The sequence below is a fragment of the Eutrema salsugineum genome, unplaced genomic scaffold, assembly GCF_000478725.1.
Source record: "Eutrema salsugineum unplaced genomic scaffold, Eutsalg1_0 scaffold_7, whole genome shotgun sequence".
In the NCBI taxonomy this organism is placed as follows: Eukaryota; Viridiplantae; Streptophyta; class Magnoliopsida; order Brassicales; family Brassicaceae; genus Eutrema; species Eutrema salsugineum.
This window is the reverse complement of record NW_006256486.1, coordinates 4277106-4298835: the sequence shown is the minus strand read 5'-3', so window position 1 is coordinate 4298835 and position 21730 is coordinate 4277106. Positions and strand designations below refer to the sequence as shown.

General features: G+C 35.7%; 3 protein-coding genes and 1 pseudogene across 4 annotated transcripts; 2 read left to right on the top strand and 2 right to left on the bottom strand.

Moving 5' to 3' along the window:
* The first annotated feature begins 1024 nt into the window (after positions 1 to 1024).
* On the top strand, positions 1025 to 3381 carry LOC18011371 (probable indole-3-pyruvate monooxygenase YUCCA10). Its single transcript, XM_006393270.2, has 4 exons — positions 1025 to 1701; positions 2147 to 2389; positions 2745 to 2870; positions 2991 to 3381. The coding sequence occupies exons 1-4, from the start codon at positions 1093 to 1095 to the stop codon at positions 3168 to 3170; spliced, it is 1158 nt and encodes a 385-aa protein (XP_006393332.1). The 5' UTR covers positions 1025 to 1092; the 3' UTR covers positions 3171 to 3381.
* Positions 3382 to 5580: 2199 nt separating this feature from the next.
* On the top strand, positions 5581 to 9297 carry LOC18011366 (nucleolin 1). The gene is made up of 16 exons (XM_006393268.2): positions 5581 to 5693; positions 5817 to 5865; positions 6196 to 6359; positions 6538 to 6624; positions 6713 to 6808; positions 6892 to 6990; positions 7077 to 7157; positions 7283 to 7357; positions 7461 to 7595; positions 7735 to 7782; positions 7872 to 7957; positions 8033 to 8153; positions 8238 to 8335; positions 8429 to 8611; positions 8698 to 8984; positions 9070 to 9297. Exons 1-16 carry the CDS (start codon positions 5661 to 5663, stop codon positions 9096 to 9098), a joined length of 1671 nt encoding a protein of 556 aa, XP_006393330.1. The 5' UTR covers positions 5581 to 5660; the 3' UTR covers positions 9099 to 9297.
* Positions 9177 to 12729, bottom strand: LOC18011479 (endoglucanase 5). Of its 2 annotated transcripts, XM_006393269.2 has the most exons (9): positions 12414 to 12729; positions 11581 to 11994; positions 11157 to 11243; positions 10886 to 11050; positions 10679 to 10802; positions 10414 to 10577; positions 10005 to 10329; positions 9869 to 9919; positions 9177 to 9781 (listed from the first exon to the last, which is right to left on the bottom strand). In XM_006393269.2, the coding sequence occupies exons 1-9, from the start codon at positions 12624 to 12626 to the stop codon at positions 9444 to 9446; spliced, it is 1881 nt and encodes a 626-aa protein (XP_006393331.1). In that variant the 5' UTR covers positions 12627 to 12729; the 3' UTR covers positions 9177 to 9443. The 2 variants fall into 2 exon arrangements, with proteins under 2 accessions (XP_006393331.1, XP_024006226.1); XM_024150458.1 differs by lacking the exon at positions 11157 to 11243.
* Positions 12730 to 21100: 8371 nt separating this feature from the next.
* On the bottom strand, positions 21101 to 21730 carry LOC18011478 (annotated as a pseudogene).

Sequence of the window (21730 nt, the reverse complement as noted above, 5' to 3'; positions counted from 1 at the left end):
TTAATATGAAAAATTTATATTTAATCACTTCAGAATTTTCTTATTTAATTCATTTAGATACAGTATTTTATAAACTTCCGGAAATAATTAATACGAGAATCGAAGATAAGGTTACATAACATGTGTCACTGAACTACTGACCATTGTCCATTTAGCTTAACGCTAGGATGAAAGTAATTAACGAAATGGCCGTAAACGTTAAATAAAAGAATGTATATATACATACATATGACCAGATACTAATATTAGTTTTTATAAAAAATTTGAAAAAATCACTAAGTGCAATTGAAATTGCAGGATGTTTAAATTTAATTAAGATGATTGCAGTAATTTTATAACTAAGTTGACACCCAAGTTCATTGAAATTAATTAAAAATGGGTGTTTGGGTCTATAAATTTTTATAATTGTTTTTTCTTTGTTTTTGAACCTAAAAAATTGTTATTTCTTAGTACCTATTAGTTTCAGTTCTATACTTTGATACGTGATAGGGTAGTTCATATGTATATTTGGGAAAAAAGGTTCCCTTTCATAAAATCAGAACATGTATTGAGCTGTATTTGACACGTGATATCACAATAAATATACATTATATATCATCTTTAAGCAAGTATAGTAAGATCGTAGCCAAATATTCAATATGAATCGAGGTGTATAAGAATCTGGACTCAAAACAGAAATACATGATGATCGTACATCCTCTCTGCCAGTTTACCATTCAAAAAGCCACGTGGAACGTAATTATATGGTTAAGTTTTTTTGCCTTATATTTTGTTTTAACATTATGCTAGACGTGTTTTAACCGAACTCATGCACATCCCTCACTTGCTTAAATAGTTCCAAAATAGTCAACAAAATCTAGCACTCATAAATGCCATTTTTCACTGGCTTACAAATGGCGAATATGTATTCAAGATTCCATAATTCATCATTTTCACATTTTTACCTTTGGCTTCATTTTCAACATCTTTCACTCATAGATCCCCAATTCCTCATCCTCTATATATAACAACAACAATAAAACGAAGAACTCACAGTAACCATCGTTCAACACACAAGAGAGAATCTATCAAAATTAAACACGAGATACCTATATGGAGACCGTAGTGCTGATAGTGGGAGCTGGACCAGCCGGTTTAGCAACATCGGTTTGTCTAAACCAACACTCAATTCCAAACGTGATCCTCGAGAGAGAAGACATCTATGCATCACTTTGGAAGAAACGAGCCTACGATCGTCTCAAACTTCACTTAGCCAAAGATTTTTGCCAGCTACCTTTCATGCCACACGGTCCCGATGTTCCAACCTTTATGCCCAAAAACCTTTTCGTCGACTACCTTGACTCTTACGTTACCCGTTTCGACATAAACCCTAGATACAACCGCACCGTCAAGTTTTCAACCTTCGATGTGTCCAAAAACAAGTGGAGGGTCGAGGCGGAAAACACGGTGACCAGAGAAACCGAGGTGTATTGGTCGGAGTTTCTGGTGGTTGCGACCGGAGAGAACGGAGATGGGAATATTCCGGCGGTCAGAGGGATTGAAACTTTCCCCGGAGAGATTGTGCATTCGAGTCAGTATAAGTCCGGGCGTGATTTTAGAGGTAAAAATGTTCTTGTGGTCGGAGGTGGAAATTCTGGTATGGAGATTAGTTTTGATCTTTGCAACTTCGAAGCTAATACGGCCGTTCTCATTAGAACTCCGGTAAGTAGTTGATTAATGTTGCTCTTGTATTTTAATTATTAATTACTTTTCTGTATGCATGAACGTTAAAGATGCACAATTGTCTTGCATGTAGATATTATAATATCTATACATGATTTTTTTCCAAAATTACTTCTTAAAATACCTCTCAATGTGATCATAGCTTTTTTGTCCCTTCATGGTTAAAAACTCCTTTACATTATTAAGTTTTGAGCTCTATATAGTATCATATGAGATTGCTTTGTCCTTTGGCTAGTAAATGAATTCTTTTATTAATATCTTCAAAAAATTTCAAAAATCAAAATGATGGTTTTGTTGTTGTTCTTGTTCATTTACAGTTGGTCATATATCATTTCCTCTTTTTTTTTTTAAGGTTCACTGTTCTATTCATTTTTGTTGTTGTTAACGAAAGAAGAGGTATACTTGGGGATGTAAATTTGTGCAGAGACACGTGTTAACGAAAGAAGAGGTATACTTGGGGATGTCATTGCTGAAGTATTTTCCGGTGACGATGGTTGACAAAGTGGTGATGGTGGCGGCTATGGCAAGAATGTTAGTGTACGGAGATGTCTCCAAGCTCGGGCTCTTCCGACCAAAACAAGGTCCTTTCGCCACCAAACTCTTTACCGGAAAATCTCCTGTCATTGATGTCGGAACTGTCCAAAAGATTCGCGACGGCGAGATTCAGGTACCTTTCACAGTCCGTCAATTTTCCATCTTCAATTACTTATTCAATTAATTTTAAAATATATATTTAATATTAAAAATATGTATTAAGTAAAACAAAAAGCTTAATTTATAAGTATGAAAAATGAATTATGAGTATATAAATTGTCATTTCTGTATATATTTTTCCAAACGAGGAACCTTGGCTTTCAATACATAACGATTTCATTTTTTTACATTTTCTTTATTTTCATATCACAAGAGTGAAAATCTTTTACTTAGGAAAATAGTTGAATTTCCACATTAGTCAAAAAGAAATTTTCAATTTAATTATACATAAAATCAACATTATTAACAAACAAATATTGCAATATTAGGTTATCAATGGTGGCATAGGAAGCATCTCAGGCAAAACCTTGACGTTCGAAAATGGGATGAAACAAGATTTCGATGCGATTGTGTTTGCGACTGGTTACAAAAGCTCCGTCTGCAATTGGTTAAAGGTATATTATTATATAACATAAAGATACTACTCAAAACAAATTAAAACCGGTTTTAATGAACCGATTTAGTAACTATATGACAACTAATGTTGTGTTTTGTGAAATTATGGATACGTACAGAACTATGAGTACGTGATGAAGGAAGATGGCTTCCCCAAAAAACCAACGCCAAAGCATTGGAAAGGAGAGAAGAATCTCTACTGTGCTGGATTTTCGAGGAAGGGAATCGCCGGAGCCGCTCAGGATGCTGTGTCCGTCGCCGACGACATCAGAACTATCCTGGCAACTACCAAACATTGAAGTCGTATCTTTATTAACATGGGTCATCAGAATAATCATGAGAAAAGACTAGAAGCATGTTGTGTTGGTTTGGTTTTAGTTTAGTGTTTTTTTTTTGTAACAAAGGTATGTTTAGTCTAGTGTTTCACCTCTCAGTATCCATGTCTTTGATGAGGTTTTTGTGTATAAATGAATCTATTACATTTTTATGTTATAAATATATGTTTAATGGCGTTCACAATATATAAAAATGTTGGTCCATACATGTAGATTAGTGTTTGGTTTCATCACAAAAAAATTACATGTTATTGCTTTTTTTTTTCCTGTAACACTATCTAATTAACGATCCTCTAAAAGTACATATCCTTAATTGCATCTACGTCGTTACTTTTCAAGAAAGTTTATATCTAGTTCGGTTTCTGAAGCTTTCTTCCAACCTCAGATATGTCGTCATCTACAACAACGTAACCGTCGTCTCCGACCTTAGACCGGTCGTCTTCAATCACGCATAGGGGCCACCTCTAACTTAATATATTCATCTTTTATAGAGTCAGAACACAGAAAAAACGAGGTGAAGGTTTAAGAACATAGAAAATATAGAAAATATTAAAAACTACAAAATCATTATTTTTACGTTACGCATTCCATAGAAAAGATCTAAACATGAAAGCGAAGGAATCCTAGGCTAGCCAGAAACAATAACTGTTTCATTTTGCATTTTGAAATCTTTAAATTTACAAATATATAATTTTATAGTATACACTTAAACAGAGTAAAACCATTTGGTAGTTGACGTAAATACTTACAAAAAAAAAACATGATATATGTACCGCATCACATATTTAAAAACGTTGACCCGGTCCTCAAAAACAACAGTTGAACCAGTAAATTACACAAATCATTTTTAAATCCATCTATTATATTAAAACAGAAGCACATTTAGTACTTGCTTCCAAACACTCCTAATTTTTTTAAGTGTTTAAAAATAATTTTAATAATTATTTATATTTAATTTCGAAAATTAGTTATTAATTAAAATATTTTTAGAGTTCCTTAAATATAGGTAATTTAGATTTGATTTGATTTGATTAAAAATAATAAATCAGATATTAATTTAGATTTGATTTAAAGATTCTAATTTAAATAATTTCTATACTATTAAACATTTTTATCAAAAATATCTAAAATTTTTGGAAAAAAAAATATTCACATATGAAAAATAATGGTCATATTTGAAATATAAAATATTTATAATGATGTAAATGATATGATATTTATGTTGTTTATATAATATATTTACGATTATGATTTATTTACAAATTAATAATAAAATAATAGGTAAAATTCAAATGTATAATTGAAATATTAAAAATATATTTTTTAAAATTCATAGAACTAAAAATATATATAAAAAACCGGGTTAAAAATATTTTGGTAACTAATATCACTAATTTTGAATTATACATGTATATCGAAAATATATTTTTCATAGAAAATCAAAACATAAAAAAATTAAAAATTATTGCATACATTATAATTGTGGTTTGAAAAACCAGTTGTACACTCTCTTCGTTGAAAATTTTTTAGAAAACTTTAATGCTAAATAATACTTACATCTCAAACTTTTAACAAATATTTATATTATATCGTAATATGAACGGAAAAATTAGAATTATGTTTTTATAATAGTTCATTTTGAATTAATATTAGCGGATGGGTTAAAATTATATTTTTATAATCATAATTAATTTTAATATTATAAAAATATATCTAAACACAAAAATCAATATTTTCACTTATTAAAAAATATATTTATAAAAATAATTATATCTAAACTGAAAAACATAAATTATATTACAAAATTCGTTAAACAATAAAAAAATATTCTTGTGCGGATGCACGAGGTTAGAATCTAGTTAACATTATGATGACTAACTTAACTTGTTACTGGACCATCCAATTATTATAAATATACAGAATATATTTTACGTATGAACAAAACAGTTAAGCTTTTAGTAGCTCTTGTATTTGTTGGAAATAAATAAATAAAAATGAAGTAGGCGTTATATCTTTCTGAAATGTTTCAATTAATAAAAATGGCTCATGAAAATAAGAGAGATTATGTTCCCACAAGTCGACCCAAAAAAAGTTCCCACAAAAAGTCCATCGTACTAAAAGCCCACCAAACTGAGCCCATTTTAGAGAAGGATGCGCGGTACTCCGCTTTGACCTAACTATTTCCAACCGTTGCCACTTAATAAAAAAATATATTTTCCATAAAAACAGGAAATAAGGCTTCTGCCACGTGGACGGTATAGATGAAATAACACGCGCGAAGAGACAGCCATTAGATGGATAAACAGCAAAAGACCATTTGACCCCAAACGAGAATCAAAAAGATTATAAATACATCTTCCTAAAACCCTAAACTGAAAAATATCTTACGCAGCTGTCTAGGGTTTTTGCCTCTCTCCAATCTAAACCTAGCAGTCGCTTCTTCTCAAATTCTCCATGGGCAAGTCCGGAAAGAAGTCCGCCACCAAAGTAATCTTCTTCTCCTTCCTGAGTTTTGTTCTCTGTTATGTTCTTCTGCTTACTCTGTATCGAACCTCTGTTCCTGATTGTCCCACAAACTTAACGAATCTGTTTTGTGTTTCGTATTTTCAGGTTGAAACAGCACCTGCTGTGATCAAGGCCACGAAACCTTTGAAGAAAGGTATGAACTTTAAATTTCTTCTGAGTCTGATTATTATGTGTTTTGTCTAAGATTATTACACAACGAGCTCCGTTAAAAGTTTTTAAATTGATATTGCTCGAACTGGTCTGTCTGATGGATAAAGTTATTTAATTTGGTTAACCCATCAACTAATTGTTATCTTTATCATTGTTATTAGCATATATCAGTTATAGAACACTGTCATCGTGCTTAGTTATACTACTTGAGGTTTATTGATTGCTGAATCTTGGTTTTTGAAGACACTTTGTATTTATAGAACGTTAACTGTCGTTTGACTTTAACCTTTTATGCTTTTTCTTCTCTATTCAGGTAAGAGAGAGCCTGAAGATGATTTGGATACCAAAGTGAACCTAAAGAAGCAGAAGAAAGACGTGATTGCTGCCGTTCAAAAGGAAAAAGCTGAGAAGAAGGTGCCTAAGAAGGTGGAGAGCTCCGATTCATCGGATTCCTCAGATTCTGACGAAGAGGAGAAGGTATAACTTTGAATGTTTTAGAAATCTTATTGTTGATTTGTTGTTTGAATAAACTTAGATGTAAGGGTACCTATTTGCTGTGTCTGCTGCATATTCCTTCGTACTTATGTATTGTTTATGTTCACTGAGTCTTAATCGATGTACCCTGTTCTTGTTTGTCATCTTGGAATCATTTCAGGCTAAGAAAGTTCCTGCTAAGAAGGCTCCTGCTAAGGCCGCTTCTAGCAGTGATGACTCATCTGAGGAAGCTTCTTCTTCAGATGATGTAAGATCTTTGTTGCTTTTTATTACTGTGTTGTCAATTATGTTCCATGTAAAGCATTGTACTGAAAAGTTCAATTCTTTTTATGCAGGAACCTGCACCAAAGAAGGCTGTTGCTGCTACCAACGGAACTGTTGCAAAGAAACCAAAAGATGACTCATCTTCTGAGGAAGAATCTTCAGACGAGGTTAGTTTTTGATGGTTATGTGCAATTTAGCCTATTATTCTTGGAGTTATGCTTACAGAAATTGTTCTCACCATTTATTTCAGGAAGTAGCTCCTACCAAGAAGCCAGCTGCAGCTGCCAAAAATGGCTCTGTGAAGGCCAAGGCAGAGAGCTCCTCATCTGAGGAAGAATCGTCTGATGAGGTAAGCACAATCTTATAAGTATTTTTTACTGTTTCGTCTATGTTTCCGAATTAGTGGACTTATGCGTGTTTGGAACCTACAAATAGGAACCTGCAACGAAAGCTAAGCCAGCTGCTGAAGATTCATCCTCAGAGGATGAATCAGAAGATGAATCTGAGGATGAGAAGGTGAAAATTTGTTCTCATTTGTATTAACTTCTGTTTTCTGTTTGCTGTGTGTCATTTACTAGCTGTTGTATTTGTTGGAGATATTTCAAATGGGTCTCTAATTACTTTCTTTTTTATGAATATAGAAACCTGCTGCTAAAAAGGCAGCTACTACCAAGGCTGCAAGCAGTTCAGATTCATCTGAGGAAGATTCTGATGAGGTTTAGATTCTGCACTCTAATGATATCCCCGTCAAGCAGCATATGATGTCCTATGGTTGATTAACGGTCATTGACCATGTGTTTTAATGGGTTATTTTTGCAGGAAAGTGAGGATGAAAAACCTGCAGCGAAAAAGGCTAAAGCAGATACCAAATCCTCTAAAAAGGAGAGCAGTAGTGATGAGTCTAGCGATGATGAATCAGAGAGTGAAGATGAGAAAGAAACCCCGAAGAAAAAGGTGTGGATGCTTTCTTTCTTTTATTTTGAGCAATTGCTATTATAGCTTCTTCAAACTTCTGTGTGATTCCAAAATATTGAATATTGTTTTTTTACTTGCTGTGTGCTGATTAAGTTACACAATTTTGTTGTAAAAACAGAACTCTGATGTAGAAATGGTGGACGCTGAGCAGAAATCTGCAAAACAGGTAAGATCAACTTCTGGTCATTGTAGTTGCTCTAATTGCTTTGTGTATCATGCTATGAATTTAATTCGTGTATATTGTTTGTCTTTCAGCCAAAGACACCATCAACTCCTGCTACAGGAGGATCCAAGACACTCTTTGTTGCCAATCTCTCATTCCAAGTTGAAAGATCAGATGTGTAAGTAGCAACGTTCTCTCTCTCTCTCTGTGAAAGTTTTTCATGACCTGATTATATTTTATCCTCCATTTGCAGTGAAAATTTCTTCAAAGAGGCTGGCGAAGTTGTTGATGTTAGGTTTGCTATGTCAAAAGAGGATGGTAGTTTCAGGGGCTTTGGCCATGTTGAATTTGCTAGTGCTGAAGAAGCACAGAAGGTGAGAATAGTTTTTCGTTATGATGAATGTCATTGAAGTTTACATTAGAAAGTATGATTGCTGATTAAATCTTTTGTTCTTTAGGCGCTGGAGTTTCATGGTAGACCTTTGCTCGGTCGTGATATTCGTCTTGATGTCGCTCAAGAGAGGGGCGAGAGGCCTGCATACACTCCACAAAGCGGGTAGATTTTTTTTTTTTGTTTTTAACGACTTGTAGACTTGTTTGTGTACTGTGTTCATGTGTTTATAGTATTCTCTTCTGCAAACTATTACAGAAACGCCGGTGGTAACTTCAGAAGCGGTGGTGGTGATGGCGGTCAAACTATTTTCGTCAAGGGATTTGACTCTTCTCTTCCTGAGGAAGATATCAAGAGCGCATTGAGTGAACATTTTGCATCATGTGGAGAGATCACAAGGGTTTCTGTTCCCATGGACCGTGAGACCGGTGCTTCCAAAGGGTTTGTGATTTCCTCCACCTTGTGACCATTTTTTTTGAATCTTCTCAGATGCTAACTGAATGTACATGTTTCTTCTTTTTATGTAGAATTGCTTACATTCAATTTCAAGAAACTGCGGAGAAGGCGTTTGAACTTACTGACATGGGAGGATGGAATCTTGTTGTTGATGAGGCTAAACCGAGGGAAAACAGTGGTGGATTCGGTGGTGGAAGAAGTGGTGGAAGGAGTGGCGGATTCAGTGGTGGAAGGAGTGGTGGATTCAGTGGTGGAAGGAGAGGAGGTAGAGGAAGAGACGGTGGTGGCCGTCGTGGTGGTAGAGGAAGAGACGGTGGTGGTCGGTTTGGTGGAAACCGACCTAGTTTCACTCCCTCAGGTACGTTACTTTGTCATTGATTTTGGTTCTTGAATCTTGTTAAGGAAAAGTAACCAACTCACTAATTCTTGATATATTTTGGCAGGCAAGAAGACTACCTTTAACGACGAGTAGAAGCTTCTGTAGAAGAAAAGGCTCTTCTTATTATGCTCTTAGCTTGTGATACTACTTCGCATCTTCTTATTGTTTCTGTTTTTTTTTTTTTTTGTTCTAGTTAAGCTATGTCTCTGAACCTTAAATTTTTGTCTGAATGTTAAAGTAAAGCTCAGTTTTGAGTGCTTTTGGTGGTGTTAAATCATATTGCATCTTCGTTGTTACCCAAGTAATAGCCGCATCTCCCAATGGACACAAATTTACATTTCCCGGATTTAGTCTCAATTTGGTTTGGCTACTTTCACAAGCTTTCACTCAAAACCTCAAAAGCTTAAACAAAAAGAAAGCGGAAAGTTAAAAGGAGGATTAATTGTAACTTAATACGGAGACTTTAGCTTGAGGACCTCCTTGTACATAGACAAAGTCATAAGCTTGTCCTGCTCTCAAAGTCTTTTGCCACTGAGGAAGCTGGTAAGTATTCTTTTGCCCTGTTGGGTTTAGACCCCATATTGGTCCTGAGAGATCTTCAATCTTAAGCTTGAGATCCGATATTGGTTTCTGAGAGTTGTTCTTGATGATCACTTTGTGTCTATAGTACCTCGTGTTCCAGGCCATCCAATTTGCAGTTATCGAATGAAGAAACTCGATCGGTGCACCTGATTGTTTCGGACTGTATGTTGTTGGTGTTGCTTTGTAAGATGAAGCTGTGAAAATTTCAGAAAATGAGGATCAGACACTGCAGAGAAGTTGCAGACAGAGAAACAGCTGTAAGTAAATGACATTTAATGTACCTGGTGGTTTTGTTGTTTGGTAAGGCTTAGAATATCCTCCTCCATAAGATCCTACAAAAGTTCATCACATTACTTGATGATGATTCATGAACTAAGAGTAGTTTGAGCACAAGCACAAGGTTTATCCTCCAGTTACCTAATTTCCCAGAGAGTTTAGAAAATAGACCAACGAGTGGAGCTGTTCCAGACAAAGTTGGTTCTGATTGTTCGTAGTTTGTCCGGTCATCAGAATAGTAATCATTGTGATCTGGTCCACCAACAAGAGCACCATGGATAACATTAGGATCAGCTTGAGATCTTCTATACCAAGAATCAAATCCTTGAACACAATTCACAGAAGAACGTTGAACAAAGATTGAAGCGATCGAAGCGCCTCTATGGTGAACTCGGATTGGATATTTTGGTCCATATCCAACTAAGTAACTCATTCCTTGACTATTCTTTCCAAGAATGTAATCAGCCTGCAAGGGAACAAAAAAAAGACTCTGTTACTTCATTTGAATCAACAAGAAAATGGTTTTTGGTTTCTTGAAAGATTTGGTTACCTGAGATCTAGCAAAGTCAAGAAGTGCTTGAGGTGGAACCCAACCATCAGGACAGTTGAGTTTAGTGTTTGCTGCAGAGAGATAATCAGAATAAACTGCAAGAAGAAACGCAGCAGCTGATGCATATTGTAGATTGTTCCACTCTCGAACATACATCAAACCACCTGAAGTTTCCACCATTAAACAAAATCAACACAATGTTAACACTAACCCAATTTCAAGTAATTAGATTTTGGTTTAGATGTGTACTAATTAACTCAATTACCAGGAGTTGTTTGAATGTTGTAGCCACCATTCTTTTTAAGACAAGCACAAGTGAAGTAATTAGCTTTCATCTGATACTGCTTCAATGTCGAAGTATACACACCACCTTTCCCTTCTAACAAGATCTATACACAAACAAGAATCAAGATTAGTTTAGGAAACAGCAGAAAAACATTCTTCAACAAACCAAGTTATAAGTTTATTATACCTTGCTTAGAAGGATTTGAACACCGGCATATTTGTTATCCCAAGAGAATTCTTTCATTCCCCAGCCAGTTCCACCCATGTAACCAGCATTGTCTACAGCGTATTTCAAGTAATACTGATCACCAGTTGCGCGGTGTAGCCAAGCCGCAGCCCAAAGAAGCTCATCCTTCAAGAAAATATTATACATTAGAGACAATTTTGTATTGAGAAAAGATTCAATGAAAGAAGAGAGTTAGAGATTCTCAGAGAACCAAAATGGAGAGATCTTATACCGAGTAACCAGATGACATGTAGAAAGCTTTTGCATTTGGGATTGAATCAGTGTATAATCCTCTGTACTTGTCAGCAAATGAGAAGAGCTGAAAAACACAATCATTAACCAAGTTTCAAATGTTCAGAATCTAAACCAAACCGGATTCATCACACAAAACTAGACGTGGAGATATAAACTGAACCGGATTCATTAACCAAAAGTGAACTAAAAGTTGTATGTAAACCTACTCGGTACTATTGACCAAAATTAACCAATTTATTTTGGAAACCATTGAGGCATTGAGCCTTAAATAAAGAAAAAAAAAAAAGAGGAAGGAAAAAACCGAACCAAACCAAACCGAAATCGAACCAAATACTCCCAAAGGCCAAAACCATAGACCCTAAAATTTGAAAAACAATAAAAGAGGAAGAAGAAAAACAAACCTCTTTGGCATGAGATAAGAGGATAGCAGAGTAAGAGGAGTTAAATGGCTTGAAAGCCAAAGAAGCAGCGGCTAATGCAGCAGCGGTTTCACCTGCTAAGTCTGAACCAGGATGGTACTGGTCAAGCTTATAAGCTGTTCTTGAAGTGGTCATGTCTTCGGCTCGCATCCAACAGTAATGGTCTGATTCTCCATCTCCAACTTGACCCCATAGAACATTAGGCTGAGGATGAGCCTTGATGAAGTAATCAGTACCCCATTTGATTGACGACAATGTTTGTTGCATCTGGTTCGAACCGGATAGCTCTTTTCGGTTATCGACCGCGGCCCACGATAGCATTGTCACTGCAAAAGCCATTGGTAAACCGAATTTCACATGGTCTCCTGCATCATAATACCCTCCTTCCAAGCTCACCTGTTCATAGATATATACAAACCTCAATATCATTATATAAAATGATAAACTGAAAAAGTGTAATTGTAATTAGCGCTTCGATTTTTCTTACAAAATGTAGCAAATCTTTATATATATGAAAATTATCCTTGCTTTAATAAAAAAAAAAGTAATACAGTGACATATATCTAAGGTTATAAACTTAAGTGCTATTCTTTTGGTCTATAACCCGTATTTAATGTGTGAATCTAGGTAGTGACACAATGACTACACAAATACAAACAAGTAGGCTATACATCATGAACATGTGCTAATTTTGATTTTGCAACTGATAATTTGGATGATATTTAACGGGAATCATCATTTTTGGACATATATAGCTTGTATAAATCGGTCTAAGATAAGAATTGATATGTTAGTGTGTATATGCATGGACTTACGCCTTGAGCAAGACCATCCTTGAGACCAGAATGGCTACGCCATTTTACACGTTGAGTAGCCGGCAACTTCCCTGACCGTTGAGCCTCAAAGAACAAGAAGGTCTTGTCAAGGGCATTTCCGTAATTATAGTACTCTGCTGCCGCGGTGGCTGTCGCGAGAAGAACTGTCAGTAATAGGCTTACGCCGAACAAAGACCCACCAAACTTCTTCATTACTCTCGATCAGATATTAGTTTTAGTTTCTCTCCCAAGAAATATTCTTTGTTCAGAATTGTGATGTGAGTTATACTCTATATATGTAGAGGGAGAGAGAGAGAGATTGTGTCTGTTGAGTTTGGTGAGAGAGAGGAATGTAGAGGATCAAATAGGTACAAACTTGTCTGAACAATCTTTGTCTTTGTCTCTATTTGTGTTCGTGACATTCGTGTGTGTTTTGATAATAGTTGTGGCCTTCACGTTTTGTTAGAGCTTCTCACGTTGTACCTTTAGACTTTTGTGTACAGAAGCCGAACCGAATAACCGATATTGACTTACCACGTGTATCTCTTATTGGCCCTTTGATGAACGTGATGTTGACCATCTATCTGAGTAGAAATAGATGATTGTATCTTTTGTATCAAAATAAACATAAAAAATGTTCAAGAATAATTTTTTGGTTGATTTTTGTTAAGATGTCAACAGACAAGTTTCCGTTCGTGCTATTCACATCTTGCAATCTTTTTTCGTTTGTCTTTCAATTGATTATATCTATATGTTCTGCCGCTGTTCATGCTATAGTATTTATATTGTCGTTTTGTTTAATAATAATGTGTGAACTTGGATGGGCGATTATACTCCAACAATATTGATGCATTATTTGATAATGTTGTATTTTTTTAAAAAATGTAAAATATTTTTCAACCAAACAAACTGTGTTATAATTTGCATCTTTGAGTTTGAAAAATAATAAACTTACATTAATAGAGCTTATCATTGTAGTGATCTGAGTTGAGAACCATATGTGTTTGATATGTATAGCCGTTTGTCAGGTTCATTTCATAGCTAGTAACGGATGAAAATAGCGACCGATACGTTTTGTTGTTCGTTTTATTATTCCCAAGAAGAAACGACATCGATTACATTATTTCCATTTAGTCGTCCCTTCATCGATTACTTTCTTTTTATCAACAAAAACAATATAAAGAATTTAAATGTTAAAGCCTGTTCGTTTGTTCATCTGGATGGATTTTCTAGATAAAGCAGTCAAATGATGTTCGTTTAATTACATTAATCAACTCATCTTAATGGATCATCAAGATAAATCATCTGGATGACTTATAATTTATGAAGAAATTTGAAATTCATTCAACTGGTTCAATTTGAAACATCTAGATGAACATGACTTAATCCAAAAAATTAAATAACAAAAATATATTTAACAAAAGTTAATAAATAATACAAACAAATAATAACAAAAATACACTTTCAACGTTTTAAGTTTTGAATTTTTTTTCTCAAACGTTTTAAGTTTTAGATTAACATCAAAATTTATTACTGCTCCAAAGAATATTACACACGAAAATGATTTGGTTAGCCCTTAGCATCTAACTAGCAATTTTTTTCTTTTGTTTTTGATCATTTATGGGACTACAAAAGATGCTGGATTATAAGAAAATTATAATAAAATTGGGCGAAAGATCAATTTTAAATCTTTAATATTGTAACTAGATTTTACCTCCTGCGTCCGTACGGAAACTATTTTTTATTTATGTAATATAATTTTTATTTTTGTTTTTGTTCATATATAAATATTTGAATAATTGATATAAAAAATTTCTGTTTAAATATAATTTGTTTCTATTGATTTATCTTTTCTAGTATTATATATGTCCGAGATTAAAAAAATATTATTCTAACCTGTATATTCATATTGATTTTTAAAATATCATAATTTAAAAATATTATTATAACATGCTCATTTATACTAATCTGAAAAAACCAAAATTATTAAAATATTTAACATGTCCGTTCATATTATTTGTATATATTTAAAATTTTAAAATTATTTAATAAAAATATAATAATATATTATTTTTATTTATTTTATTGAAAATATTATTTAAATTTAAATATTTAAATTAGATCTAAATTCATATTTGGGTTATTATTTTTATAAAGATATAATAATAATTTATTTTATAATTTTTGATAATATAACTTATATTTAAGAAAATCTATAACATCTAAATTAAAACTAAATTTTTGAATTTATATTAAAATTAAAATTAAAAAATTATTATTTTATTAATATTATATTAAATTAACTTATTTAGTAAATATAAATTAAAATCATAATTGTTTGGCAACATAATAGTTATCCAAAACAAAATAATAGGAAACCAAATAAAAATTCTGTTTAGACACAAAACACATTTCTATTTTAATAGTATAGATAGAGTGACGCAAAAGTTAGCCCATGGGTTTGTAGCCCAATGACTTATTAAATACTGCTAAGTACAAAAAAAATAAAGTCCAATAGCTCATTAATATTATGAGAATATATAAAAAAATCTCGTATTGCTAGTTTGAAAAAAGTTGGAGAGGTATAAATATAAACATAATTATGTCTTGTATTAAAAGTGTGAAGGAGAACCAAATGATCCCACACACGTTGCCGCCGAGCTGAGCTGGGCCATGCTTGGGTCTTGGTGAATGTAGGTCTTTGGTCCACAAAAAGTGTTTTTTTTGGCCACGTTTTGACTAATATTTCTGGTTCAAAACATAATGATTTTCAATTCAAATTCGAATTGAATTAATGACTTAAATCAGTTAACATTTAATCCCTGAAATCTCACTAATTGAATTGACAGACTTCAATAAGTCAACAGTCAATGGCTACAATCTCGGCAAGAATCTCTTCCAATTAACGTGTCATTAACACGCAAATTAATTGTGGATTCCTTTCCAAACTCTCTTCTCACATGCAATATATACGAGCCTCTCCACACTCATTTCTCTCATCTCTCTCACACATCACTTAATCTCTCTCTTGGTTTAGTCTTCTTTACAAACTAAGTCCGAGAGTATATTGTGGAACGATCAGTTCGTTCATTCTATAATCGAGTACTGCGATAATTTTTGAGGACTGTCATTTTTTAGGACTGTTGTTACACGCATTGTGATCAGATCCTCCATAACAACATCCTTCCCAATAAAAACCCTAAAACCCTTAGGAAACATGGGTTTTTATTGGAAAGGGTTTTGTTAAAGAGGATTTGATCAAAATATGTGTAATAACAGTCACAGTCCTCAAAAATGATTGCAGTACTCGATTACAGAATGAACGAAACTCTCAGACTTACTTTATAAAAAAGATTAAAGCAAGAAAGAGATTGAAGGATGTCTGAGAGAGATGTGAAAATGGGATGATAGAAATGAGTGTGGAGAGGCTCGTATATATAGCTAGCTTGTGTGAGGAGAGCTTGGAGAGGAATCCAAAATTAATTTGTGTATTAATGACGCGTTAATTGGGTGAGATTCTTAGTGAAATTCTTGGCAAAATTATAGCCATTGACCATTGACTATTGACTCATTGAAGTCTGTCAATTCAATTGGCAAGATTTCAAGAATTGAATGTTGACTGATTTAAATCATGAATTCAATTCAAATCTGGACTAAAAATCATTATGTTTTAGATCAGAAATGTTAACAAAATTTGGCCCAAAAAAAACATCTTTTATAGGGCGAAAGCCCACATTTACCCGAAACCCAAGACTGAGCCTGGCCCGACTAGGCGATGCGCGCACATAGGATATTTTGGTTCTCTTTCACACTTTTAATACAAAAAATAATTATATCTATATTTATATCACTTCAATTTTTCTTAAACTAGCAACTTTAAAATGTACTCACATATTAATGAGTTATTGGGCTGCATTAAAAATTGGTCCAACAATAAATCCCTGTTGAACTACAAAAAATCTCATTATCAATAGAACATAAACATTTGAAGTAACGACGCAAGATGAATGATGGTTTATTGTGTTTATATCTAGTGCTTTGGCTTAAAATTCTAAAGATGAAAGTTACGTTTTATATGCGTTTTATGATTAATAATGTAACATCCCTATCCCAGGCTTCCTAAGAAAACCGGAGAAATAGGGCATGTTAGGTTGGCCATCTAACCGCATTCGGTCAGACGCCTGGTTTGGTCCAGTTGGTGAGCCTCAGGTCTGCCAGGATCGAAAACGCCCAGGTAGCAATCAACAACATAGACTTAAGCTGATCTTTCACCTACACCTGATAAGACAAGGGAAGAGGAGGGGTGAGTAATGGGGATTACTCAGTGAGAAGCAGACCAGGCTCCTTTTCCACTCATTTATTTCCAACCAGCATGTCAAGAATAAATCTAACAAGCAACACACAAGCATCCTAGCGATGCACAAACAACTAGCAAGCAATTGTGATGTCTCCAACCTTGCCAGGTCACACAGACAGGCACTGCCAGCTCACACAGACAGGCTCTACATCGCCAGGTCACAAAGACAGGCACCAGGTCACACAGACAGGTTCAACATTGCCAGATCACACAGACAGGCTTCCAGTCATATAGACTCCGGAAGGATCGGCGTACCTTCCCCCACCGTTGAACTACCGCTTTGGTCACACAGACAGCAATAGCCCAGCAAACAAGTCCATACCTCGGCACATCACCACCGAGATGAACACCTGATCTAGCTACACTACCAATCACTAACCACACATCAGGGTGAACAATCAAATATGTTGGTTCTTCCTCTAATGAGATCCTATATCATTTCATTAGATTTACACATGGATCTAGCTAGATGCACAAGGAAACAGCCTATGCTCATCAGATCTAGACCTCACACACCAGCAGAAGACAAATGAATAAAAAGAAGACCCTAGATCTAATCCTCACCTTAGCAACAAAGCAGATCTGGACATATCATATCAAAACGACGATATCTCCTGGCATAGAACTTCGATCTGGATGAACTCGGCCTCCTTGGAAAGCTGACACTCGGGGCTACAGATTGATATGTAGCTCGTCTCGTGGATCCACACGGTTCGTCGGGAAAACGTCATGGAAGGAGGCGGCGGCGGCTAGGGTTTAAGAGAGAAGAAAGAGGGAGCGTAGCTGATGGAGGAGGAGAGAGCAGCGGCCAAGGGAGAGAGGAAGAGAAAGAGAGAGAGATAGAGGGAGAGAGCCACGGTGAGGAAGAGAGAAGGAGGATGGCGTGGCTGAGAGAAAGAGAAGAGAAGAGGAGAATGTGGCAAGGGTTTTCGAAAATAGAGAATGAAAGATTAGAGAGGTATTTATATTTAGGTTAACTTAGTTTAGGTTGGGCTTAATGGGCTCGCAAAAGGTTAAAAGAGATTAAAAAGATATTAAAAGTGGGCTTAATTAAGAAAGATGGTTTAATTTAAGTAAACCGGAAATTGATTTTTAGTAACAACCGACCCGGCGGGTCGGAGTGTTACAATCTTCCCCCCTTCAAGGGGATTCGTCCCCGAATCCTAGGGAGAAGTTCCTGAAAGGAAATTCGAAAGCTAAAGACCAAGAGAAATAAAGCACAAGGGAGGAGAGGAGCTTGGTCGCAGAAGGAGAAAGAAGTCAGGAATGAGATTAGGAAATGGAAGCAAGAAATGAAATGGATCCAGAAGGAAAATCGAAAATAGAATCAAAAGGAAAAGCAGGAATAAAATTCGGAAGGAGATTAGGAATGGAACCACAAGGAACTATGGCACTAGAAAGGAAGAGGTTAAGAAGAAAAAGACAAGAAGGAAATCAGAAATTAAATAAGAAGGAAATAGAAATGAGTTTAGAAGGAAGAGCAAAAAAAAATAAAATCAGAAGTGGGACTAGAAATAAAATCAGAAGGGGAATTAGAAATGAACCATGGCACTAGGAGGAATGATGGCTAAGAGGAAAGAACAAGAAGGAAATCATGTAACTCATGGCGCCAAGAAGGAGTTGAAGGCTAAAGGTTTAGAACGCAGAGTGATAGACAGAAATGTGAAAGAATAAGAGTTTAAGGTATGATGCAATAAAACATTTTGAGTAAAATCCAAAAAAAACATTTGATTAATGTGACAAGGAGGAGTAGAACATTTTTTTTTTTTTTTTGAGAGGGAAAATGAAAACAACTTTTGCATATAATCTAACTAATTCATAAGAAACCTAAAGTAATCAATAATCCAAACAAATAGAGTTCTATTCCTTTGAAAATTTTTTTTTTTAAATATAAAAAGGAAACAATCAGAGGGAGGACTTTCTTCTGCTTCACTACCAGACGAAATGACGACCACCTCTTTGCTAAACTTCACTTGAGGAAAAGGAGTAAACTTCTTGCGCACAGGCTCTCGGGTCTTGAACAAAAGTCTAAGGTAAAAGGAAGGAAGAGAAGGAAAAAGAAGGCTATTGGTTGATATTGTTGAGCAGGATTCGATACACACTAAGGCCACCGTGAAATCCTCTGAATCCGGATAAGAGTGTGAATTCTCCAAAGGTATTCAAGCACATCCGTTCTCTTTGGATAACACAGCTAGGTTCCTCGTCATTCCGAGATCGAACTCGCCGGACTATTTACAGTCTTACAATTTCTATGGACTCTTGCGACGCCTGCCTTTTAATACCTTAACTATGTAGACCAGATCTGAACCTAATCATACATGTTGAAGGCTGCTATAGAACCAAAGATTGCATAGTCAGGACTGGCATCGCACGGTGTGGTAATTCCAGAACAACCACCCTGGTACAGTCTGAACCACACCAATAACCAGTCTTGCCTAAAGGCAATTTTGTTGCAACTCCAAAGGCAGACTTAAACTACCACATGGTTAAAGACATAGCCCTCTTTCATGCGGTTTCTCGCGTCCTGAACCTGAGCCCCTAACAACAAACAAGAAAGAGGATAGAGGAAACTATAAAACCAGCCGTCTATAAGTTGTTGGTTGTTCTAGGTTTGAAAACATTTTTAAAATTTTTTTTTTTTTAGTAAAAATGTTTTCACAAAAATATATTTTTCTTTTTGTAAACACAGGCGCGACCTCCTAGGACAGAACTAGGAGATCTCCCTGGGCTCTGATACCATTTGTAACATCCCTATCCCAGGCTTCCTAAGAAAACCGGAGAAATATGGCATGTTAGGTTGGCCATCTAACCGCATTCGGTCAGACGCCTGGTTTGGTCCAGTTGGTGAGCCTCAGGTCTGCCAGGATCGAAAACGCCCAGGTAGCAATCAACAACATAGACTTAAGCTGATCTTTCACCTACACCTGATAAGACAAGGGAAGAGGAGGGGTGAGTAATGGGGATTACTCAGTGAGAAGCAGACCAGGCTCCCTTTCCACTCATTTATTTCCAACCAGCATGTCAAGAATAAATCTAACAAGCAACAACAAGCATCCTAGCAATGCACAAACAACTAGCAAGCAATTGTGATGTCTCCAACCTTGCCAGGTCACACAGACAGGCACTGCCAGCTCACACAGACAGGCTCTACATCGCCAGGTCACACAGACAGGTTCAACATTGCCAGATCACACAGACAGGCTTCCAGTCATATAGACTCCGGAAGGATCGGCGTACCTTCCCCCACCGTTGAACTACCGCTTTGGTCACACAGACAGCAATAGCCCAGCAAACAAGTCCATACCTCGGCACATCACCACCGAGATGAACACCTGATCTAGCTACACTACCAATCACTAACCACACATCAGGGTGAACAATCAAATATGTTGGTTCTTCCTCTAATGAGATCCTATATCATTTCATTAGATTTACACATGGATCTAGCTAGATGCACAAGGAAACAGCCTATGCTCATCAGATCTAGACCTCACACACCAGCAGAAGACAAATGAATAAAAAGAAGACCCTAGATCTAATCCTCACCTTTGCAACAAAGCAGATCTGGACATATCATATCAAAACGACGATATCTCCTGGCATAGAACTTCGATCTGGATGAACTCGGCCTCCTTGGAAAGCTGACACTCGGGGCTACAGATTGATATGTAGCTCGTCTCGTGGATCCACACGGTTCGTCGGGAAAACGTCATGGAAGGAGGCGGCGGCGGCTAGGGTTTAAGAGAGAAGAAAGAGGGAGCGTAGCTGATGGAGGAGGAGAGAGCAGCGGCCAAGGGAGAGAGGAAGAGAAAGAGAGAGAGATAGAGGGAGAGAGCCACGGTGAGGAAGAGAGAAGGAGGATGGCGTGGCTGAGAGAAAGAGAAGAGAAGAGGAGAATATGGCTAGGGTTTTCGAAAATAGAGAATGAAAGATTAGAGAGGTATTTATATTTAGGTTAACTTAGTTTAGGTTGGGCTTAATGGGCTCGCAAAAGGTTTAAAAGAGATTAAAAAGATATTAAAAGTGGACTTAATTAAGAAAGATGGTTTAATTTAAGTAAATCGGAAATTGATTTTTAGTAACAACCGACCTGGCGGGTCGGGGTGTTACAAATAATGTAAAGAAATGTATTGTCCACGAATATTAGATTTTGGTAGAAAATTTTTAAATAAGACATGAGTTCAATTATTTAGAAATTGTTAAGTAAAAATAAAACCAAATCAAATCAACCTATCAAAAGAAAATAAACTAAAAATCCACGGCTCAACCTTCATTACTGAGTCTGTAGGGACCGTATTGTTATCCATTCTCTAACCAAGACAACACTAGACTAAAAAACCATCAAAACCAGGATCGAAACTGCAACTAAACCGGCACCAATGAACCGAGTCTTTTTTCTCACGGCGTGGTTTTTCTTGGCCTTGTGAGTGGAAGCCGGAAGAGACGACGAAGGTGGAGGATATTGCGGCGGAGATTCGACCTCCATGACTTTAACGACCATTTTCTGACCCTTTTCACAATGGCCTGCGACGCCGCTTATGAAGTAAAAACAAACCGGACCGGTTTAATTTGAAAACCGTGTCATGGTGATTCGAGTAGAATTCTGGTTTGGTCGTCTGGCATTTCTTGTACTCTTCCTCTGATACCACCAAAACAGAGTCTTTCTTGTACTTGAAACCTTACACCAAATCAAAAAACGTAAATTCAAAATCTGCATTTACCACGATCATAATGATTGACAAAGAACATAGTAAAAAGTAAAAAAAGAATTCTCACGGATAGTGTCGCCAACTTTAAACCGGTTCTTGGAAGCCCATTGGTTAAACATATCTCCATGGTTACTAGATTGTGGTACGATCCAACCATTTTCTCCTCCAGCTTCAAATTCAGTACATGACACATATGAAAATACAAATCCCAATACGAAGATCGAAAAGAGAACAATATTTGGTGCACCCAT